Genomic DNA, 21,222 nt, shown 5'->3' on the forward strand with positions numbered 1-21,222 from the left:
AAGAGGTATTTAAGTGTGTCAGTTGGTAAGTGATTTTTTACCAACTAATTTAGAAGCTGCAGACGTGAAAACTGCATTGCTATTGTGGTGCATTATGATCAACTTTACTCACTTTGACACAAGTTCTAACATAGCGTTACAGTATTTGACCTGGAAATGTGTCAACTAATGTAACTACTGCATGTGCAGCAGTGTCTCTTATTCACTTCATAAATATGGACAGATTGATGAATGAAGTCCTTCTGAAAACAGCATTTGGCAACAATTTATATTAAGGTTATGTTAACTAACATGTAACTACATAGCAATACCTATAGGAATAACATTGTAGTAACATAAGAACTGCTATGCAATTTGTAAAGTGTAGCACTAAGTGTTATCAGTATAGGTTATTACAAAAGTGTAAGGTGGGCCAGTTTAGGGCCGGTGTGTAAATGCTAAGTCGATGTTTTAAAGGGACAGGTTGTGTCACCAAAACGAGCTAAATATAAATATTCACTTAGCCCTGATTATCCCAATCTTCCCATACCAAGTTACACTTCTATAATAACAATATCATTTTAATAATAATAAAATGATCAAGTGTACCTTTACCAATTCCTATTATAACAACATGGTTACTACTAGGATTATATTATGTAGTTACATGATAGTTAAAGTAACTTTAATGTGAAGTGTTGCCCAGCATTTTGATGTAAACTTCAATAAGTGTAGTTCAACAAAAGGCAGATTCCTATTGATAGGCCTACAGTCCAGAACTTGGTCAACTTACTGTAACTTACTGTCAGCCCTAAGAGCCAACCGAAAGGGCACAGTCACTTGTGCCACTATGATCATCTAAGAAATTAGCTGTGAAATGCAACACAGACTGGTGAGAGTGAGAGGAGAGTACCCTAAAATTTATAATTGTGAGGTTGATTATTTTCCAAAACTCAAAACCCCTGTATTTTAAATGTGTATGTCATCTGTGTGAAACTGTAACTGGAAAAGCTCAAGTATGGTCTTGTATAGACCTAACCTGTTTCTACACCTGATACTCCAGCATTATCATTCAAAGGCATTGTAGCTTGTTTTCCTATATGATTTACAGTATGTAAAGCTATGTATTTTCCCAATTTATTTTAACTATCTCTGACATGGGCATTAGTATGTCCTAAATCCTAGTGATTGTAGCTTTCATTGGCATTGCTATTGACTTAACATTGATATTACATGGGAAGTATGGGGCAGGGAGCATCTCAATTATTATGTTCTAATAGAGATTACACAATATTAAGAACTCCATTTACTTTTAAGCTACCATTTAAAAACAATTTCATAATATCAAAGACTAAAAGTTTTGAAAATACTTTCCTCTTTACAAAGTATAGGTCTAACCAAAGCACCAGTAAAATATTAAATATATTTAGTTATAAAACCTATCCACTATAATGTAATCAAACTGTACAAAGATACATATACAGAATACATTAACAGTCATTTGTTGCTGTTTTATAGAGGCAATAATATTAGAACTCTTATACACAAATATACACTTGTGTACTTCGGATACAGGCTGAAGACAGCAATCACAAAAAACATTTACTTCATGCTTCACATTCGAAATAAATATATTTTGTGTTATTCATTTGCGTCTACGAATACATGGCGATGTTGGACAACATCGTCCGTCTAAATTAGAGATTTAATTTTGGAGCCAAAGCTCAAAATGGAATCCATGAGTTTCTAATGATTCTCAAAAGTGGAGCAGCATAACTAGCACCATGCCCCTGCAGGGCCCTCATGGGTGGGCCGGAGCTAGCATAAATGCTAATGCTCTATTGACTTTCTTACAGATAGGCTAAAACATAGTTAGCGAACGCGGGGGGCCAGAAGTACACTCCCTGTATATAAGCACACTCCATGTCTACTCACAGTGACGGGCCCCAGTGAGACAGGAAATAAAGGAGGGAATGAGGAACTACTATCGTACCGGCTTCCATGGGCGGCGTTGCCAGGAGACGCTGCCAGGGCAGGGTTGCTGGTTGCACTGCGCCATGTCTGGGGGCTTGTCCAGGACGTCACAGCTGTGGTCGATGAGTCTCTGGCCATTTGGTCGCTGGCACAGGACCAGCCGAGTCCGCCGCCCTCCTCCACATGTCTGGGTGCACTGTACAGAGGAAGGAATGGTTTTTAAAAAGAAAAAGGCTTTGGAGGAATTAACTTACTCCACACAGGGTCTCTACAGTACACTTGATATATCTTCTTCTGTCACTACACATGAAGATGAATGATCTTTCACCTATCATTGTCTTTCAAATCAGGTCAGGTAAAGTCAGGTAAACAAGCAGCACGCTGACTACAAACTCAGGGAGTTCAAGTCGCGGCCGGAGTCCTCCTCACCTCTCCCCAGATGCCATAGTTCCACAGAGGGCAGGGTCCTGAGTCACAGCTCTTGGACTCAGGCGGTTTGACCCTCTCGTCACAGTAACTGTTGCTGCGTCCCTCCGCGTCCTGACACACAACCACCCGCCTCTGGAAGCCTCCAGCACAGGTACTGGAGCACTGCAGGGCCACAGAGGGGGAGATGTTAGTGTTGCACTGTGGCTATGATATTTACATTTCTTAGCATTTACATTTTAGTTGACACTGTTATTTAGCTTTGTTCCATTAGCATGTCAGATTTATTACATTAGCATTTTAGAAGACGCTTTTATCCAAAGCAATGTACAAATAGTGCATGTAAGGTATAGCAGAAGATATTAGATATTTAAGAATTTTATTATTGTTGCACTGAAACGATTAGCATGAGCTATCATTGGCGTTAGTGTGAGTATGAGACCCTGTCTGGCACCCATGAAATTATTTGATGTTGCACTCAATAATTTTGTACTGTTCACTTAAGTAATTTAGATGCTATTGTTGAACTGTGGTTAATATATTATTATTATTATTGTTTTCCATGCCTGGTAGCTGAAATGTGGTTACCTTGTATTGTGGCTAGACCGTTCCTTGACTGACCACCAAAATATTGTTATAACTATGCACTTCTGCTCATTGATCATGTTCTGGACTTTCTATATGCACTATACATATGTCACTTTCGATAAAAGCATCTGTTACATGAATATAATGTAAATAAAATGTAGTGGGTGTCTGTCAAGGAGGAAACACACAGGTACAAACAGGAAACACACACACACAGACACACCTCATTCCTGTCAAGCTCACAATCAGACTAAAACCAGCTGTACTGTGTAAATGATTCCCCCAGAAATGGAAAACATGGATCATTGAAGGAGAACCGACAGAAAGAAACCTTGAACTTGAGCAGGTATGTCTCTGCATCCAATTAAACAGTATCCCTCTCTGTGATTGAACACAGTCAGAGGCAGATGTCTAATGTGAGACTCAGCAGCTACTGACCACAGCCAGCCACAGTATATGTACTATAGTATACCACTGTGGAAGGTTTACAGTATGTTGTATAAATGTAGTATGTGGTATAAAACTGCAATGTGGTGGTGCTCTCTCCCAAAAAAAGTACCAAGATCCAAATGTTATACGGCTGCCAAAGGAAATCCCTTTGAAAGAAGGGCTTTCCTTTGGTTATTTTCTCAAATAACCTTTCCAATGCATTTTTTGTTTGTTTTGTTTAATAGTGTACGGAGGACATACTGCTCCCCAGGGTCCCGTCCTCCACTGGTTGTCTGCGGACGGGACGTTCCAGCTGCTGTGGCCAGGGTGGTGTCCAGGGTCGTGGGGGTAGCCATAGGGCTGGTCGTTGGGTCTCTGGTGGTAGATGGAGGGGCAGGGGGCGGCGGTACACTCCTGCTCCGTGGCGGGCTTGTCGTCCTGGTCACAGAACATCTCCTCCACCTGGCGGTGGTAGTTACTGCACATCACCTGTCTGGTGGCGCTCCCAACGCCGCAGGACACCGAACACTGGAAACAGAGCAGTTACTCACACTGTATTCTAATAAGAACACAGTTTTTATTTCGCTGTTTTTATTTTCGATCCTAAGACCCGCTCCTTCTTCATCTGCTGTCAAATCCTCTACCCTTAAGCTATACCCACTCCTCTGTAGGGGGGTCCACACACAGAGATGAGCAATGTAAATGAGCCAGATGAAGGGGACGTACTGTAGACCACTCTGAGGAGCGCCACTGGCCACAGGGACTGAAGCACGCTGAGGATTCTGGGGGCCGGGGAAGATGGTCACAGGAAGACTTGTCGGCCACGACTCCCTGAGCGTCTCTGCAGCTGACGTAGCGAGCTCGCTTCCCCTTCCCACAACTCACCGAGCACTGAGCACACATCCACACACACACATACATAGATACACACACACATACATGCAGGAACACACAGGCATGCATAAAAACACTCATGCATGCAGAAACACACTCCCACACATACACACACACACCCACACACCCAAACACAGAAAAAAAGAATAGCATAGTACATCAGTTTTCCCATAATCATCCTTACAGTACAGTGGTTGTTGTTGACGCATTGTTCAAAGGACTCTAGTCCAAACACATTGCACAGCTTCCAGAGAATAGGACGGGAAGACTCCATGTTGAGGCCTCCCCAGATGGTGACACTGTGACTAATCACAAGGAAGAGTAAACAGCCCTGGAGGTATGAATATCTAATGTAATCACTAGGCTCCAGCTCATGCACACACAACTATCCCAGTCATATCCATGACACTCAACATTCCGCAACTTCACACAAATATAAAGCAGAATTGCTCCTGAGGGGAATGTATGAGTGGGTGTGTATATGGGAGTGTGCGTGTGTCTGTGTGTGTTTATTATGTGTGTGTGTGTGTGTGGGGGGGGGGGGCATTGAGAGAGGGATCTTTATTCTTCAGGACCACACTGCACACCACACACACAGTAAATCTGTTCTCCATTTGCACGGGAAAACAATACAAAGCAGAGAGACATATTTCCCAACCCAGACACCGAGTCTTTGCAGTGTGTGTGTGTGTATGAGGGAGTGTGTATCTGAGTTTGTGTGTTTGCTGGACAAAGCAAAGTACAGTATAAAAGAGAGAAAGAGCCAAGAATGTGATCGTTTAGTTTGTCTCCTGTATTATGTGTGTGTGATATACTAGACAGTGTCTGTGATGTACTGTAGTGTGTGTGTGTGATGTACTGTGTGTATGCGGGATGCCATGTGACTGCGGTGCGAGTGTACAAAGCGCGAGGCTGAGCAGAACGGGAGGGGGCGCTACTCACCGTGGTCCACGAGCCGTACCTCCACTGGGTGAGGCGTCCCGAGGCGTCGGGGCGCACGGTGCTGTGAGGACGGGAGGCCCAGGGGCACGCAGGCGTCTCACAGTCCTGGACACGTCAACACACACACAGAATACACCCTAGATCTGGGCCGGCACCTTCCAGTGTGTCCGTACAAACATGTGTGTGTACGTGTGTCTGTGTGTGCTCGTGTTTGCTCCCTCTACCTGGCTGTCCCTGGGTCGGGCCGCTGCGTTACACTCCCGGTCGTCCACGGTGACGCTGTACGCTCCGGACACACACCTCACTGCCCGCATCTGGTAGCCATGGCCACAGGTCACTGCACACTGCAACAGCACAGGATACAGAGACAGAGTCAGTGGAAGGTCTTGGACTAGAATAGACAAGTCTAGACTAGGCCACAGAAGTCGAGAATAGACCAGAAAAGTCTAGACCACACCAGACCAGACTTGACCAGTCAAGTGTAGACCACATAAGTATAGAATAAACCAGACCAGGTCACACTAGACCTGTACAGGCCACACCACACCAGATCAGACCAGACCAGTACCGACCAGACCAGTCGAGTAGAGACCAGACCAGTAGAGACCAGACCAGACTTTTTACCTCCTCGTCTCGACCCCTCCACAGCTCCCTGTTAGCATTTGAGTCAAGTCAGGGCCATCCAGGACTAAGAGCACAGAGGAAGTGCCAAGGGATACGTTTATTTGAGCAGCAAATTATGATTACACAGGTATTAACAAGCCAATATATTCCAGCTCTGTAAATACAACTATCTGATTTTCCCACCCGCGAACACGTCTGGCTGCCTATTAGAAGTATAAACTCCTTCATGAACGACCAAAGACATTCATTCTTCCACTCATTTCCTTTCAACTTGTGCTTTATCTTAACCCCAGGTATGTCTATTGAGCCAGACTGAGAGGGAGTATCAGTCGAACAAGGCTTTTATGAAGTGACGAAGATGTATGGGACATTGGGACATATGGGATGGTGTGTGTGTGTGTTTTTGTGAATGAGTGTGTGCGGGTGGGTGGGTGTGTGAGCGTGTGTTCTGTTGCCTGTCACAGTCTTTTGTACGTCCTGATCCAAATGTGTACGTGTGTGTCAGAGAGTGTGTGTGTGTGTGTGTGTAAGTGTGTGTGCGGCTCTTTGAAAAGCAGCAGGGGAACCTGATAGCCTGGTGAGTTATGGGGCGGTGTGCTCCATCCTGAGCTTCCATTTCCTCCCTCACACTCTCACTCTGCCCTCATATCCTGTCAGAGTAAATCTGACCCCACACACACACACACACACACACACACGCATACACTGCACACACACAAACGAGCATGAGGCATGGGACACATACAGGTAAACACACTTCATCATTCACTCCTACAAGTATGTCACTGATCTCATTCTCTCTCTCTCTTTCTCTTACACACACACGCTCTCAGTCTCTGTCTCACTCCCTCACACACACACACACACACACACACACGTCTCTTTTTCCCTTACACATGCATACAATCGAAAACACACAGTTGAAACCTATTGCCTTACTTAAACACACACACACAGCCATCCAGACATTTCCTGCAGAGCCGTGCTGTACTCACCGCTCCCCACACGCCGACCTGCCATGAGGCGCACTCTGGCAGCTGGCAGCCCCCCACGGTTGGGGGCTTGGTGGAGGGGTCGCAGAAGTGCTCACCGAACTTCTCCTCGCCTACCGCCAGGCTACACGCCACCTGCCTGTGTCTCGTGCCCTTCCCACACGTCACCATGCACTGGGACACGGACAAGCAGGGAGATGGAGAGAGATGGACAAAATGAAAAGGAGGAAAAACAGAGAGAGTGAGAGAGGGATGGAAAGAGAGAGAGACATAAAGGGCGACAGGGAGAGATTGAAAGAGAGAAAGGAGTGTGTCATTTTTGTCTATATATATTTTTTTTTACGTATGTGTATTATTGGGAGTGTTTAGATTCAGGTATGGGGTCATGTTTGTGCGTGTTCATATGTGTGTGTGTGTGTGTGTGTGTAGACCCCTACCTCACTCCACTCGCTGGCGGACCACTCGGGACAGGCCTGGCCATTGCAGCTCTCAGTGACGACCCTCTGGTGCTCACTACAGTCCCTGTCCACCAGACGCCTGCCCAGGTTGTTCATGCAGTAGGAGTCCCTGCTCCGAGTCCCCCGGCCACACGTCTTAGAGCACTACACAAGCAGCCGGATTGGGTGCAGATCAGAGGCGGCACACGGGGTTGGGTATAGCGACATGACATACTTTGTGCACTGACTACATGTTTAGTAGTGCTTCCTACCTGGGACCATGCACTGTACTGCCAGCTCTTGAGCAGACAGTCCCCGTGGCATGCCTCCCTTGTCTGGGGTTTGGCAAGGTCCCCACAGGCCCTGGCTTCCATTCTCTCACTCTGCCTCTTGGACAGGCTGTACTGCATGCACTGCACGTCCATGGTCCGGGAGCCAGGACCACACTTAGCCGAACACTCACTCTTCCCTGCTACGTGCCACCTGGAAACACACAGACAGTAGTGAAACACAGAGTGTATGTATGTTGCACTCGCTGTGAATTCTATTATTGTTGCTTGCTTTTTCGACAGGTACACTCTTCCACTTTTTGAGGTTCATGTTGTTTAATTGTGACTTGTTTAACGACATGCTGTTATGGTTCTTCCCATTGGCACTTATTTGCTTTTCCCAATGTATGCTTCTTGTTTTGGCTAACCGCAATGTTTTGGGGCTATCTCGTTGTTATGATCAGTGACCTATGCACTTTTTGAAAAGCTCTCTCTTGGAAGTCGCTTTGGATAAAAGGCTAAATGAATACATGTAAATGTATGTACTGTGCGTGTACTGTATTCAAGCGTGTCGTGACTCCAGTACCTGAGTTCGCAGTCCGTGTTACATGGCTCAGGCGCAGCACTAGGACGGGGTAGATGTTCACAGCGCTGGTCCGACACCTCCAGGTGGTCGCTCTTACGCACACACATTGCCTTGCGCCTCCGCTCACCTGCACACGCACACGCGGTTTGAATTAGACCCCACCTGGCTACAGGCTCAAATGATGAAATTCATTCTTTAAACGATTTCCCCCCCTGATACTGTACACTGCTCTCCCCTGAAACCATGGAGACTGGCCTGAGATTACACCCTTCATCAGGACCTTGCTAGTGATGCTGAGAGTGTGTGTGTGTGTGTGTATGTGTGTGTTTGTGAGTGTGTGTGTGCGTGTTCCCGCGTGTTTGAGCGCTGGGGGCAAAGCAAGCCCCAGGAAGTCTAAGGAGAGCAGCCGAGGGGGAAGTTGTGTGTGTGTGTGTGAAAGGAGAGAGAGGTCCAGAGGCAGTTGCAGCGGTTGGGCCCTTGCAGCCTGCCAGTGGAGGCTTACATTTACATTTTACATTTAGTCATTTAGCAGACGCTCTTATCCAGAGCGACTTACAAGTACATTCTCCCCGAGGCAAGTAGGGTGAAGTGCCTTGCCCAAGGACACAACGTCATTTGGCACTGCCGGGAATCGAACCAACAACCTTCTGATTAATAGCCCGACTCCCTAACCGCTCAGCCATCTGACTCCCCCCAGGCTTAGCATGGCCTCTCCATTACAGACTAAGGTAATGGTGCTGTAGCTGATTTAGCAGATGAGGTGTAGACAGCCATTTTGCTTACTTCATGCTGTACTGCATACACATTCTTAGTTGACCCTTTGAGGGAAGTTTAGGTTTGGCAAGTACTATAGGGTCCCAAAGGATACATCTCCAAATCTGCCTTACATGCAAGATCGTATGTCTCGATCTTATACACATTGACAGCACACCAATTATCATTAACAAACAGCAATCATGGGGAAGGATTGTGTAGCATAATATTATGGTCTTGGGAAGTGTTGAAGGAAATGGGCTGTGTTGTGGTGGACGACCATAACCTCACCCTGACAGGTGCGGCTGCAATCCAGCCAGGCACCTGAAGGCTCCCACACAAACTGCTCATGGTGCTCCAAGATGGGGATGTTGAAGGAGTAGCGTACGTCAGGGTTGTAGAGGTTCCCCACACACAGAACCTGCGCCAAGGAGGTGAGGATTAGCTTCAGGGTTAGCTGTTAGTAGAGACAGATAGAGAGAAAGAGAGAGAGAGATAGATGGAAAGAAAAGAGAAAAGGAGAGGAAAGAGAGACAGAGATACAAGGCCAAGAGAGATATAAAGAGAGAGAGAGAGAGAGAGAGAGAGAGAGAGAGAGAGAGAGAGAGAGAGAGAGAGAGAGAGACATAAAGAGAGAGGGAGATAGGGAAATGGAGACGTGAGAAAGCAGCCTTGCCTGTAGAATGAGCTCCTCCTCAATGCGTTCAGTACAGTTGATACGCTCCTCTGTGGTGTCTGAGCCACTGTACTCAATCACGGTTCCCTTGAAGGTGATTTCCCTTTTGAACATGGCCACCACAAAGTTCCCATTCAGCAGGAAGTTGGACTGGCTGTCAGATAGAGCTTAAAGGATGGAGGAAGTTAAAAAGTTAAAAAAAAATCTGTCAAAGGACTTTTGAGCATGTTTGCCCACATAAATATGCAGCAGATTGTATAGAATGTAAACATTCATTTAGTGTGGCCCACATGGTTCTATGAAACTATTGTTGCATGTGGGACTGTTGAAATGGTGATGGCTCCAGACTCCAGTCATTTAGGAATGGACCCTGTGATTGTTCTTACTGACTATGACTAATTTAAAATGCTAACACTGTGACACCGCAGTCTCCACATTCAAGCATGTTCATAAACACACAACAGCAAATGTACATTCTGAGGTCCAGTACAGATTTAAACACCAACAACCTCTTTCGACATGCTTAAATGGCGTAGTCCCTCAAAATATGCAATAATTACATGTTGAAACAATGTGTGTAATTAAGTTTCTATACAACTTTGTTTACGTTCATGTCTTTACATGACCAGACTAGGGACCCTATTTAAACTATCTGAAGTATTAAACCCAAGTAACTTTGTGGGCGGAACTCGAGTGCTGTTGCTGTTATACCGGCTGGATAAATGACTCTTGCGCCCCACGCAAATCTAAAGTGGGTTGGTCTGAAGGAGCTACATTACTTATAGGTGTGGTTTGGGCATAACGTGCAATAAACCAATCAGAGCGTCATCTCACATTACCTTTAAAACCAGGCGCGCTTGTTCCATGGCAGATTTCTATTATAATGGCAGATTTGCCAGGCGCACGCCAGGAGCGGTTCACAGCCGAGAGTCCGACTTTCTCGTCAGGGCCGTAAAAGACAGAGAAGTGACATTGTATTGGGATGGGAGAAACCCACCCAAATTAGCTTCGTCCTTATATACCTATGTGTCTTGCCACTATTGGTCAAACAGGTTTGAAATCTGTCATTACTGCAATTAGCCTGAATAATTTGGGTAAATGTGTACACCATGGTTTCCCTCGTGTGGTAATATTTTGCCTTGTAATTATGTATGGTTTGCAAAAATGGGAACTGCTGCGTGTGTGTAGATGAGAGAAGCAAAGTGTATCCGCGTTGAGCACACGCTACATTTTTGCCAAACATGCGCCTTTAAAATAGCATTTGAATAATGCGCCATTGACTTTAGACTACGTTTTTCCTGGTCTGTGGCGGAATTGTTTTTCGGAAACTGCAAAATAGCACCAGGGAACGTTTGCGCCGGAACACGCCTGCTTTTTTCGCTGAACCGCCCCCGGGAGCGCAAGTTAATTCCCTAATTTACCGACGTGCGTCTGCGGAGGGAAAAGTCCGCTGTGCGTCGGGTGCAAAATAGAAACAATACATGCGTCGGTGTACAGTCAATTGCGCTGGGTGCAAGATAGGGCCCTAGGACTCTTGTCATATTTAACCCTCTGGCTGCCAGTTGAGCTTTCCAATGACAGGTAGGTAGCTCTGACGGTTTTCCCTCACATTTGCCCATACTGCAGAAAATGGCTAGAGACACACTTGCACACACACACACACACACACACACACTACACACACAGAAACACACACACACACACACGAAAGCACACAAACTCAAATACATACACTCAACACACACACACACACACAGAACCCCACACACACACCAGTAGTGGAGAGTTGGCCTCAACCGGGTTCTATCCACTTCCATGTGGTATTGGCTACACATGCCTCTAATTAGCCTCATTCATCTTCCTCTGCCTCTGACACCTAGTTTGCTTTCCCAGCCAGCCCCACTCTCCTCTACCCAGCCAGCCCCACTCTCCTCTACCCAGCCAGCCCCACTCTCCTCTACCCAGCCAGCCCCACTCTCCTCTACCCAGCCAGCCCCACTCTCCTCTACCCCGGCAGTCTATCTCTCCTCTACCCAGATGCTTCTACACCCTGACACACGTCCCTCTCACACACTCTGACAGGGAGGAATGACCGGTGGTCTATTACACGCCCTCACTTCCTCTGCCCTGTCATTAGCAGGGTCACCTCACACCTAGGGTCACTGGAAAGGCCTGACCTCTGTAAGACCCTGAGAATAATCAAAGTGACCTAGGCTGCCCAGAGCCCACAACTTAAGGGTTCTCTCCCAGCTAATATGGTACATTCACAGAGTGGTTTTCATGGTTTGTCAGAGTGCCTGTGCGCTAACTTACCGAGGTAGTTGTCATCCTCTGGCTTCCCAGAGTAGCTGACCTGTTTGATATCAATGTTGGTGGCTCCCGCTGGGATCCGAACCACAGTGTTGTAACCTGAGAGAGAGGAAGTGAGAGGGAGAGAGAGGGAGGGAGGGAGGGGGGGAGGGGGGGGATAGCACACTAGTGGGTGAGAACGTTTTGACGTGCTAGGCACCGAGGTAAGGCTAGCCAGCTGTGGTACTGAGCAGTCACTCACACCTTGAGTTAATGACTTCCCTATGTCACAGGAAACTGGTCAGGCCAGGCTAGCTACAGACTAGTGCTGCTAACCTTCAGGATTCAAATGTCATCCCTGGAAAAATAGAAAGGGGTCATTTCACTCTCAGAGGCCCTTCCTCGAAATCCAACATAATTACACCGTGGCCAAACGCTTGCCCTGTAATTTACCTGCATCTGTGTTCTGTGACAGCAAGGAGTGAGGGATGAGGGGAGAGGAGCGGAGAGACGCAACAGGCCGTAGAGGTGGGAGGAGGGCAACGAAGAGCGAATGAGATGGAGGAGAGGGGAGGACGAGACGAGGGAGAAGGGAAGAAGGGAAGAAGGATGAGGAAAGGATCATGGGAGGATAGGAGAGGAGGATGGGGAAAGCAGAAGGGATGAAGCTGGGAGCTGCCCACATTGGAAAAAGAAAGGTGATTAAAATAGAAGGAAAAGTAGGAATACAAGATGAAAAGAGGGAAAATACTGTCTGTTGAAAAGGGTATCGAGTTGATCTGACGGACCACTCGGGGGCAGCACTAGTAAGGCAATGTCTTTTCACATCGGCCTATTAGCAGCTTAATACACGCGCTATCAAGCACCATTCTGTGCGAAAAGTTACGATAGTGTACTACAATACCCATAAACAAGATGATGAGGTCAGTCAATAGTGAATATGAGGAGGCTGTTGTTAACAACGAGAATGTATCACTATAATCACTATAAACACACACGCACACACAGACAAACTGACACATGGCCGGCTTTTCTCTGACAGCAGCTCCCAGTCTTACAACATAACAAAGCCATGACCAAAATATTGGTTTTCAGCCACAGCTTTTGAAGCACACCCCAAATTCCTGAACGTGACAAACAATACATTGCTTGAACCCGAACCTATCCTGTTCAACCTTAGAAAGAAAACACCAGCGATTGGTTTAAGTAGCGTATCCAATTCCTTCTCTGATCAGTCAGGACAGCATAAGCGCTTAAGTACATGGCTGGATGACGAACTCCGGCAACCGCTGACGAGGTCTGCCTTGGACAACGCCATGTCTTCTCCTCAGGGGCCCCCCTGCCTAGCCAGAGACCACGGGCACCCAAAGGACGCAACCGCAGAGCAACCGAGGAATGTAGAGAAAACACGGACCCTGAGGAGAAACAGCCTTCGGTTTCTCCCTGGCAGCAAACAAGTTGTGGGAGGAGGAGAAGACTAGCAGACCACTGAGGCGATTAAGAAAGTGCCCGAGCCACTAGCTTAGCTTACTGCAGATACCAGTGGTTCCCTAATTCATTTCACAGCAGGGAGAAGGTGAAAGGTCACACACAAAACCTATGTTAAACAGGGGCCCCTTATATCGGCCCTCTTAGTCTTCCAAATATTTGATTGAAGTTATGTACTGTAACTCCTGTTTCATTGGTTCTCTGGAAGTTTACTGGTAGTTTATTGGCTGAACTGAACCTGGGCAGACCTCCAATGGGCTGGCCAGGCCTGGAAGAGAGTAGTGGGGGAGAGAAGAGGCTGTGGAGAGGGAAGGAGTAGGAGGGAGCAGTGTAGTGAGGTCTGGACACTGGCCTGGACAGGGGCCACCCTGCCTGGGATTCTGTGTGACTTACGTCATCTATCTAGAGCTGGGCCAGAGACTGGCACACCTGGCTCTGAGGCCGGCAGAGCAACAGGCAGACAGACAGACAGACAGACAGATAGGCAGACAGACACAGACAGAGATTCTGCACCAACTGGTGCAGTTGGGTTTAAACAGACGTTGATACTGATGTGTTTTCTATTCCAACTGGAGGAGGACTGGATGCAATCCCCAGTTGGCCCACAAAGAGACACCACATAAAGCAGGAGTTCAAAGCAGTGGCGCAAGTTGGGGTTTAGTTTGAGCACAACAAGAGTTCATCAAGTTCTTTCTGAAGTATTTGGAGGATTATTCGGAATGTGCAGTACTACTGGACAAGGGTCTAGGAACTATGACAGCATGTTCCAAAAGCCTCTGAGGGGTCAGAGTTCATCTTGTTTTAGGGTCAATCCAGGCTATCCAGGGTCCAGGTTCAAGTTTAGGCCAGGCCATTGTGTCTCCATATCTATGGCAAATTGATTATTTTCATGTGTCCCCTATGTACGATGACCTCCTTTGACTACCAGCTCTATATGTTGGAAGACCAGACTCACCATACTCAGCATCGTTGAAGGTCCCAGCTTGGGTCTTGCAAGAGGAATTGTCCCCTCCACACACCCCACACTTGTCGTGCCTCGCCTTGGAGTTCAGGACGTGATCACAGCCTGCTTGCTGGAGAAGGAGACATGAAGACTGGTGAGACATGAGGAGCCAAAGAGTGTCATTCTGACAGCCAAACACTGACAAGAATTTCCACCAATGAAGTTTTATCTGATCCCAAAACCAACCAAACCACGGTTTTAGATGTTGATAATCTCATTTCCTAGGATGTATCAGAGTGTGTGTGAGCTAGTGTGGGCAGGTCAGCATGACCAGTAGTGTTGACATTAGAGGGAACAGCGTCGTTCCAGTACCCTGCAGAGGCCTTCGACGCAGATGTCATAAGTGTCCGGGCTGCAGGGGGTGCCGTCGATGACTCTGTCCTTCAACTGATTGTACGCCATCGTCCCGGCAACCCGACAGAAGAGCTTACAGCGATCCTTCATCAGAACTGCATCAGAACCAAGAGGAGAAGAAGACATCATCAGTGACGATTAGAGATTTAGCGCACCACAACATTGGCAGATGTGGATTAGCTACACGGGGGAAATGTTTACAGACAACAACACGGCAAAGACTCTGCTTTTGGCAAACATATGTTTCTTCAATCCACTGGTCTGGCCAGCAGTTTTCTTTGCTGAAAGACCCAAATCACTATAAGTTGTTTGGGAGGATCACATTCTTTCTGACAGTTTATTGGCTGCTGAACTCGGCCTGCTTGTATAACATGAATTAGGCTCTCTCACAGTTAATTCTTCAAAAGCATCTCAGCTCCAGAGTCTGACCTCCTGAGCCACATGGCAATCTGGCGCAGCTGAGCAAGCCATGTTAGTAACGAATGAGACTCTTCCTTGCAGTATGAGCTTAGAGCTGTCCAGGAACATCATATGGAAGTACTATGCAGCTCTAGTCTTGATTATTCTGTCCATTTGCCAATGAAATAAAACAAAGACACTGACTGAAACTCCTGAGCCAGAAATGAACTGTAGAGATTTCCTGTCTGGACAGGATGGGAGGAGGTGGGTGGGTGGATTAGAGTCATGCTAACTAATAGAGATTTCAAGATTACAGCAGTTGATTTAGGTATTTCACACAGTGGTGACCTGAGCCACACTCAACAAATGTTTCCAGCCATGATGTGGTACAGTAGATGTGAAACCAGAACTGCACTGTCCAGCCCAGCTGGGCTCCACTGGCTAATATTTAACATGACATTTAATTCATTTCGCAGACACTTTTATCCAAAGTGCCATACAAATAATGCATATAGAAAGTGCAGCAGAAGATCAATGATCAGAAGTGCAAAGTTCAAACAGTTTTCTTCAGTGGTCAGAGTCAAGGAACGGTCTTTTCTTTACGAGCCACATCGCAAAGCAGCCACATCTCAGATACCCGGCACAGTTGTGTTCCGTTAAATCGGTTACTCACTCCCGCTGTACTTTGGCACCCAGCGAACGGTGGGAGGTAGACCGTTGATGTTGAAGTGCTTGCCGTCAAACTGAGAGCACTGCTCCTCCCGGAAGTCTCTCTGCCCCCGGGGACAGGGCTCAGTGTTGCACGACTTGAACTTCATCCTGCGCCCCACACAGAACTTGCCTCCATTTCTGGGCCTGAGACACAAGAACTTTATTAGAACATGTCTTCTACAATCACTTACCTTAACTTACACATAACTATGTTATACATATACTGTATATATATACTTGCACTTTCAAAGGGTATTGGATCGTTTTGACTGTTGCCCATGTTTATTGGGACAGATCAGACCTATGCCCAAGAAACTGTTGTTGCTTTGACTGTTACTCCAGCTTGTTATGACTGGTGTCAGACTTAAAACAGATGGGTATAGCTCAACAGTACAGCCGTGGCCAAAAGTATTGGGAGCGACATACATTTTGTGTTTGCAAAGCTTGCTGGGCATAAAATGACTGCTAACATAATTTCAGTAAATCATATCATCAGCATAGGGGAAAGTGTGAACTAGTTCTAGCCAGGTAAAATAACTCTATCATTCTGATTGGATTTTAAGAGCAGATTGACTTTTTGCATATATTGAAAGTTTTTGCCCCAAAAAAGCTTTACAAAATACGAAATGTGCCTTATTGTGATTCCAGTATTCTATAGAAACGTGAAAATATTTTCTTCAAATACTGAACCAGCAAACTTTGCAAAACACAACATTTGTAATTGCCAAAACTTATGCCCACGACTGTAGAGCTTTAGACTGCAGATCAAGAGGTGGCAGGTTTGAATATACACCCCCCCCCCCCCCCCCCCCCCACCGACGCCCCCAACGCCACCATCACTTGGATTATTAAAGCACCAGCTAAATGAACACTCTATTATTATTGTTTGGATTATTAATAATTCTAATATTATAATTACTATTCTATGTTATTATTTAAATGAATACATTATCATTATTAATACATTATTTGTTATACAAAAACTGTGTTTCTGACAGGAGACTCTTACACAGGCTTGTTGCATTCCCGGAAGGTGCTCCTGGTGCCTCCTCCGCAGGTTCTGGAGCACACACTGTAGAGCCCCCAGGTGCCCCACTCCCCGTGGACCGGACGCAGGTCCAGCTCCTTGTTCACACACATCCCATGTCTGCAGTACTGTGATACACAGCACACACACGCGCACACACAGAGACACACACACACACACACACATGAAAACAGAGCCATGCAGTGTATACAGTACACACACAGTCTCCAATGCTTGAGAGTGTATTGTGTCACTCCGACTGTGAGTTCAACTCAACAGGCTAAAAGGCACCTCAGAGTGTAAACTCAGTCCGGTGCAGATTTAGCACCAGCACAGCTGGGCGTGTTGCCCCTCCATCCCTTCCTAATCCTCAGGTTAGGCGTAAAACTATACCTTAAAAGAAAACTTGGGGCGACGCTAATCCTGCTATCAGTTACCCCAAAGGAATGCTTCCAAGTTTTCCAGCTGTGGGAATAAGAGGCTAGCCTAGCCTAGCCTACAGTAACATCGGGTTGCACTGGTCCGGGTCTGGGTGGCAGCGATGGAGCCCGAGTGTCAGTGAGAGGAACCAGAGCGAGTGCTCTGCACACTGCAACACTTCCACGTTGTCAGGTTTTATTACATCACGGATTGACCGAGGGGGCAGCCAATAAAATCTTCAAATGCTCCCAGGCTTTGGTCTGAATGAGGGAAGCCAGATCCGCTGTTAAATTCCTCCACCGCTGCTGTCACATGCCCTTCTCGCTTGTGGACAGCAGGAGATTAAAAGCCAGCAATCTAAGCCTCACGGTGATAAGGTGATGGCCTTTCATCGGAAAAACATGGAAACTGAAAACGGTCCATGAGACATATCTCAGACTATCTCAGACCATAGGACACCCACTCATTAAGAGATGACAGCACGCACTGCAGCATGATGCACATTCACATTGATTTAAAACCCCTCTCACATGGACTCTATCAATCCGATTCCACTGTGAGTTTCGGCCGTCGGACGCTCTCCCCATTCCTGACACACGGCGCCAGCCCCATGCCAGGGCTTCTCGCAACGCGCTGAAAGAAGCCCCAATTCCACTGTGTGTGTAACCAAATCTCCCCCTACACGGGCGAAGATAGCGGAGGGTCCTTTTCGTCGAAAGAATGCAGGACAAGACGGCGTCTGTCTGGGTGCGCAGACGTCCGTCCGGGGCGCACAGGCACAGGGAGCGGTGGCACGGCGATAAGGGAAACCCTAGAGCTCTGATAAGAGAGGAACACGGCTTATTACAGCCCCGACATCGGAAGCAGTCTGCTGCACACTCAGGCGCAGGACGTCCCGGGACACTGTGGACCACACTCGGGGCTCGGCCGTGGGATGTTTTGAGACCTTTGTACGCTTCCACGTGTGTTGGAGTTACTGTGTTCGTTCAACCAGGGGTCCAAGGATTCCCCAGAGGTATGATCTCACAGCTGTGTTTTCATTTGGACTTTGGCCCAGTCGAGCCTGCACACATACAGTACTCCCCCTGTTGAACGGAGCTGGGTTATACACTGTACAAACATCCCATACGTCTCCCTAATGACATGATCAAGTGTTTCCCAGTCGATGTCGTCTGCAGGGATTTGAGTGCAGGATGCCCTGTGTGTGCCTCAGCATAATGCTCTATGAGCTAAGAGATGACCTGGGGTAACATACACACACCCACACACATTCACTCAGGCACAAACACATTCAGCCACTCAGGCACACACACACACACACACACACACACACACACAGGCAAACACACACACATACAAATGATTTGGAAGGGCCAGTGTGCCTGGGTCTAGTGTAACTCATGTTAAAGACCAATGATTGAGTATAAAGGCTATGCACCCTGACAGGCAGGTGTTAACTGGCCTGGAGCATGAAGCAAACAAGATTATCAGAACATGACGCACGTTCCCCCCCCCCAAAAACTCAGCACTCCCAGTCCCTTTAGTAACACTGTTAGCAATGAATTGTGAGCAATATTTTATTTGCTACAATTCATTTCCCAAAAGACATGGAAATGAATGTACTAAACCAAACCACAAACACATGATTGGACACAAATGGGTTCGACACATTAAGAAGAAGAACTGGGCCCTTGAGGTAGAGCACACACCCACATCCAGGACGTGGGATTCCAGGAGAAAACACCAAACGGAACACCACGGAAGACGGTATGAGAAGCATTCAGAGCACTCAGAGGACTAGCATCAACAAAGCCTGACAATACAACACGGAGCCAGGTATGACAGCTTACTGACCTTGACCCTCCAACCAACTTTGTTTTTTTCGACAGGGTCCCCCCCTCCCCCTCGCTTCAGCACCCACCCCCTCCCTCCCTCCCTCCCCTGACAGAGTACGGATTGTCTGCCAAGACCTAAGTGTGCCCCCCGTTTCAGTTCGTCTCCCCCTCCCCTCCCTCTCCTGCTTTCTCTCCCTCTCCCTCTCCCCCTCCATCTCCCCTCCCTCTCATGCTATCTCTCCTGCTACTGTACCTCTCCTTCTCTCCATCCCCCTCCCTCTCCTCTCCTTCTCCTCACCTCACCTCCGTCAACCCTCCCCCTCCTGCTCCTCTCAGCCCGGTCGGTGGGGTGGTTGGGGGTGGATGGGAGGGGGGGGGGGCGGGGGTTGTATGGGGCTGGCTGGGACCACCACAGCGTGACTGGGCGGTGAAGCCTGAGGAACTGTCAAACACAGGGGACCGGCTGTCAGAAAGGACTAAACCTTCGGTAAGCCTTTAAGGCATTCCACTCCCTGCTGGGACTCACTGTTTACAACCGTTTTGTTTGGCTTGAAAAGGTGAGGTGAATGAAGGAAAAGACACCGAACTTTTCAAAAGGTGGAGGGTGGAAAGAGAAAGGAAAAAAACAAAACACAACTGCCTCGACTGCGTGTGTGCGTGTTTGCATGGATGTGTGTGTGTGTGTGTTCAGTGCGTGTGTGTGTGATCTGAACGAGAAAGCATCTGGGGGCCATTCCAATTAGCCTCTCTCTGTCTCGTGCACAAATACAGCCTTGAAAAACACCGATGTGAAAAGAGTCTTGGTAAAGTTAGCACAACTGTTTGGGGTTCAGGCCCGGGCTCTCCTCGAACAATTGTCGAAATGAGTCCTCAGTTGGGACTGCAGTGAGACATTTGAAGGACTTGTGAGAGAAACTGGCCCAGCTGTCGCTAGCATGTGTTTAAAATTAGGAATTTCCCAAACACACAAACACATGGACCCACACGAGCACGCACACACATGCACACATGGAAATACACACATGCACACATGGAAATACACACACACACATGCACGCGTGCCCAGAAATACACAAGCGCGCACGCACTCACTCACATGCAAGTACACCCACACGCACCCACACACACACACTCTCACACAGCGGTAATCAACGTTTAAAAGATAAAGCCCACTAGGCTGTAAATAGAGCAGAGTTAGCCACAAGGGCTAAGCTAGTGTCAGGGGAAGCCTCTGCAGCATCTGCTTGCTGGAGTTCAGCTGGCTGGTTTCGAGGTTGCGCCCTGTAATTGTGAGGAAGCTGCTCAGAGAGCGCATCGTTTCTCCTCAAGCCATACATCAGAGCTGGAATGAGAGGGCAAAGACTGATTTAAAAACCTCCCACTCTCTCATTTTAACACGGCCATTTCCAAAAAGCGTCACCTTTCATGTCTCTGGTTCTCACAGCTCTGGGTTGGAGTTCAGTCCGGCCACAGCAGGAGAACATTTGGAGTCGTGTCCCTGACGCCACTGTGACCAACACCACATCCATCTACACCCCACAGATGAACAGCACAAGAGCCCAAACTCCACAGGGAGCAATAAATCTAACGACCACCATGTAAGATGTTCAATATGCAGGGTGCAAGTCAGCATATTACAGATGGTCGGAAGATGCTGTCATTTCACTTCAGGGATTTGGAATGCTTTGGTATTCTGACAGACAGGTTATTGTAGAAGTGTCAGGCGAGAGAGAAGGGGCTGGATGTTTGTGCTGGAGGAAGGGAGGGAGAGGTTCTGGATGGGGGTCAAAGGGAAGGCGTGGCTGAGGACGCTCCTCGCTCCTCCGAACTCCGAACATGAGTGACATGTTCGCACGTCCTCACGCGAACAAGGACAGAGGGATGTTGTTACAGTTAGGGGAGCCAGCCCACGTCCTCACACATACACACACATTCAGACATGCACACATACATACAGACATACTCGCATACGTACAGACAGACATACAGACACACACACACACACACACTAGGTTGTCCTTAGTCTGAATGAGCAATTCTCTCAGCTGTTCCATTCGTCTGGAACTTTGTCTGCACTTCACACACACTTTTACCTTTGGCGGTGTTCCTCTTTCATTTTACAAGAAC

General features: G+C 47.4%; 1 protein-coding gene across 1 annotated transcript in view; it reads right to left on the reverse strand.

Annotated features, from left to right (window-relative positions):
- LOC134021027 (A disintegrin and metalloproteinase with thrombospondin motifs 20) overlaps positions 1–21,222 on the reverse strand; it is a 74,888-nt gene that overhangs the window by 21,508 nt on the left and 32,158 nt on the right. The window contains exons 12-28 of the mRNA XM_062461447.1: positions 16,823–16,968; positions 15,776–15,957; positions 14,662–14,798; positions 14,302–14,419; positions 11,883–11,978; positions 9,570–9,736; positions 9,180–9,314; positions 8,141–8,262; positions 7,558–7,768; positions 7,286–7,450; positions 6,852–7,022; positions 5,457–5,576; positions 5,233–5,337; positions 4,123–4,287; positions 3,658–3,924; positions 2,383–2,544; positions 1,973–2,149 (exon numbers count right to left, since the gene is read on the reverse strand). Coding sequence (XP_062317431.1) covers positions 1,973–2,149; positions 2,383–2,544; positions 3,658–3,924; positions 4,123–4,287; positions 5,233–5,337; positions 5,457–5,576; positions 6,852–7,022; positions 7,286–7,450; positions 7,558–7,768; positions 8,141–8,262; positions 9,180–9,314; positions 9,570–9,736; positions 11,883–11,978; positions 14,302–14,419; positions 14,662–14,798; positions 15,776–15,957; positions 16,823–16,968 — 2,646 coding nt within the window. The remainder of the gene's footprint in view (positions 1–1,972; positions 2,150–2,382; positions 2,545–3,657; positions 3,925–4,122; positions 4,288–5,232; positions 5,338–5,456; positions 5,577–6,851; positions 7,023–7,285; positions 7,451–7,557; positions 7,769–8,140; positions 8,263–9,179; positions 9,315–9,569; positions 9,737–11,882; positions 11,979–14,301; positions 14,420–14,661; positions 14,799–15,775; positions 15,958–16,822; positions 16,969–21,222) is intronic.

Source organism: Osmerus eperlanus, chromosome 5 (assembly GCF_963692335.1).
Source record: "Osmerus eperlanus chromosome 5, fOsmEpe2.1, whole genome shotgun sequence".
Lineage (NCBI taxonomy): Eukaryota > Metazoa > Chordata > Actinopteri > Osmeriformes > Osmeridae > Osmerus > Osmerus eperlanus.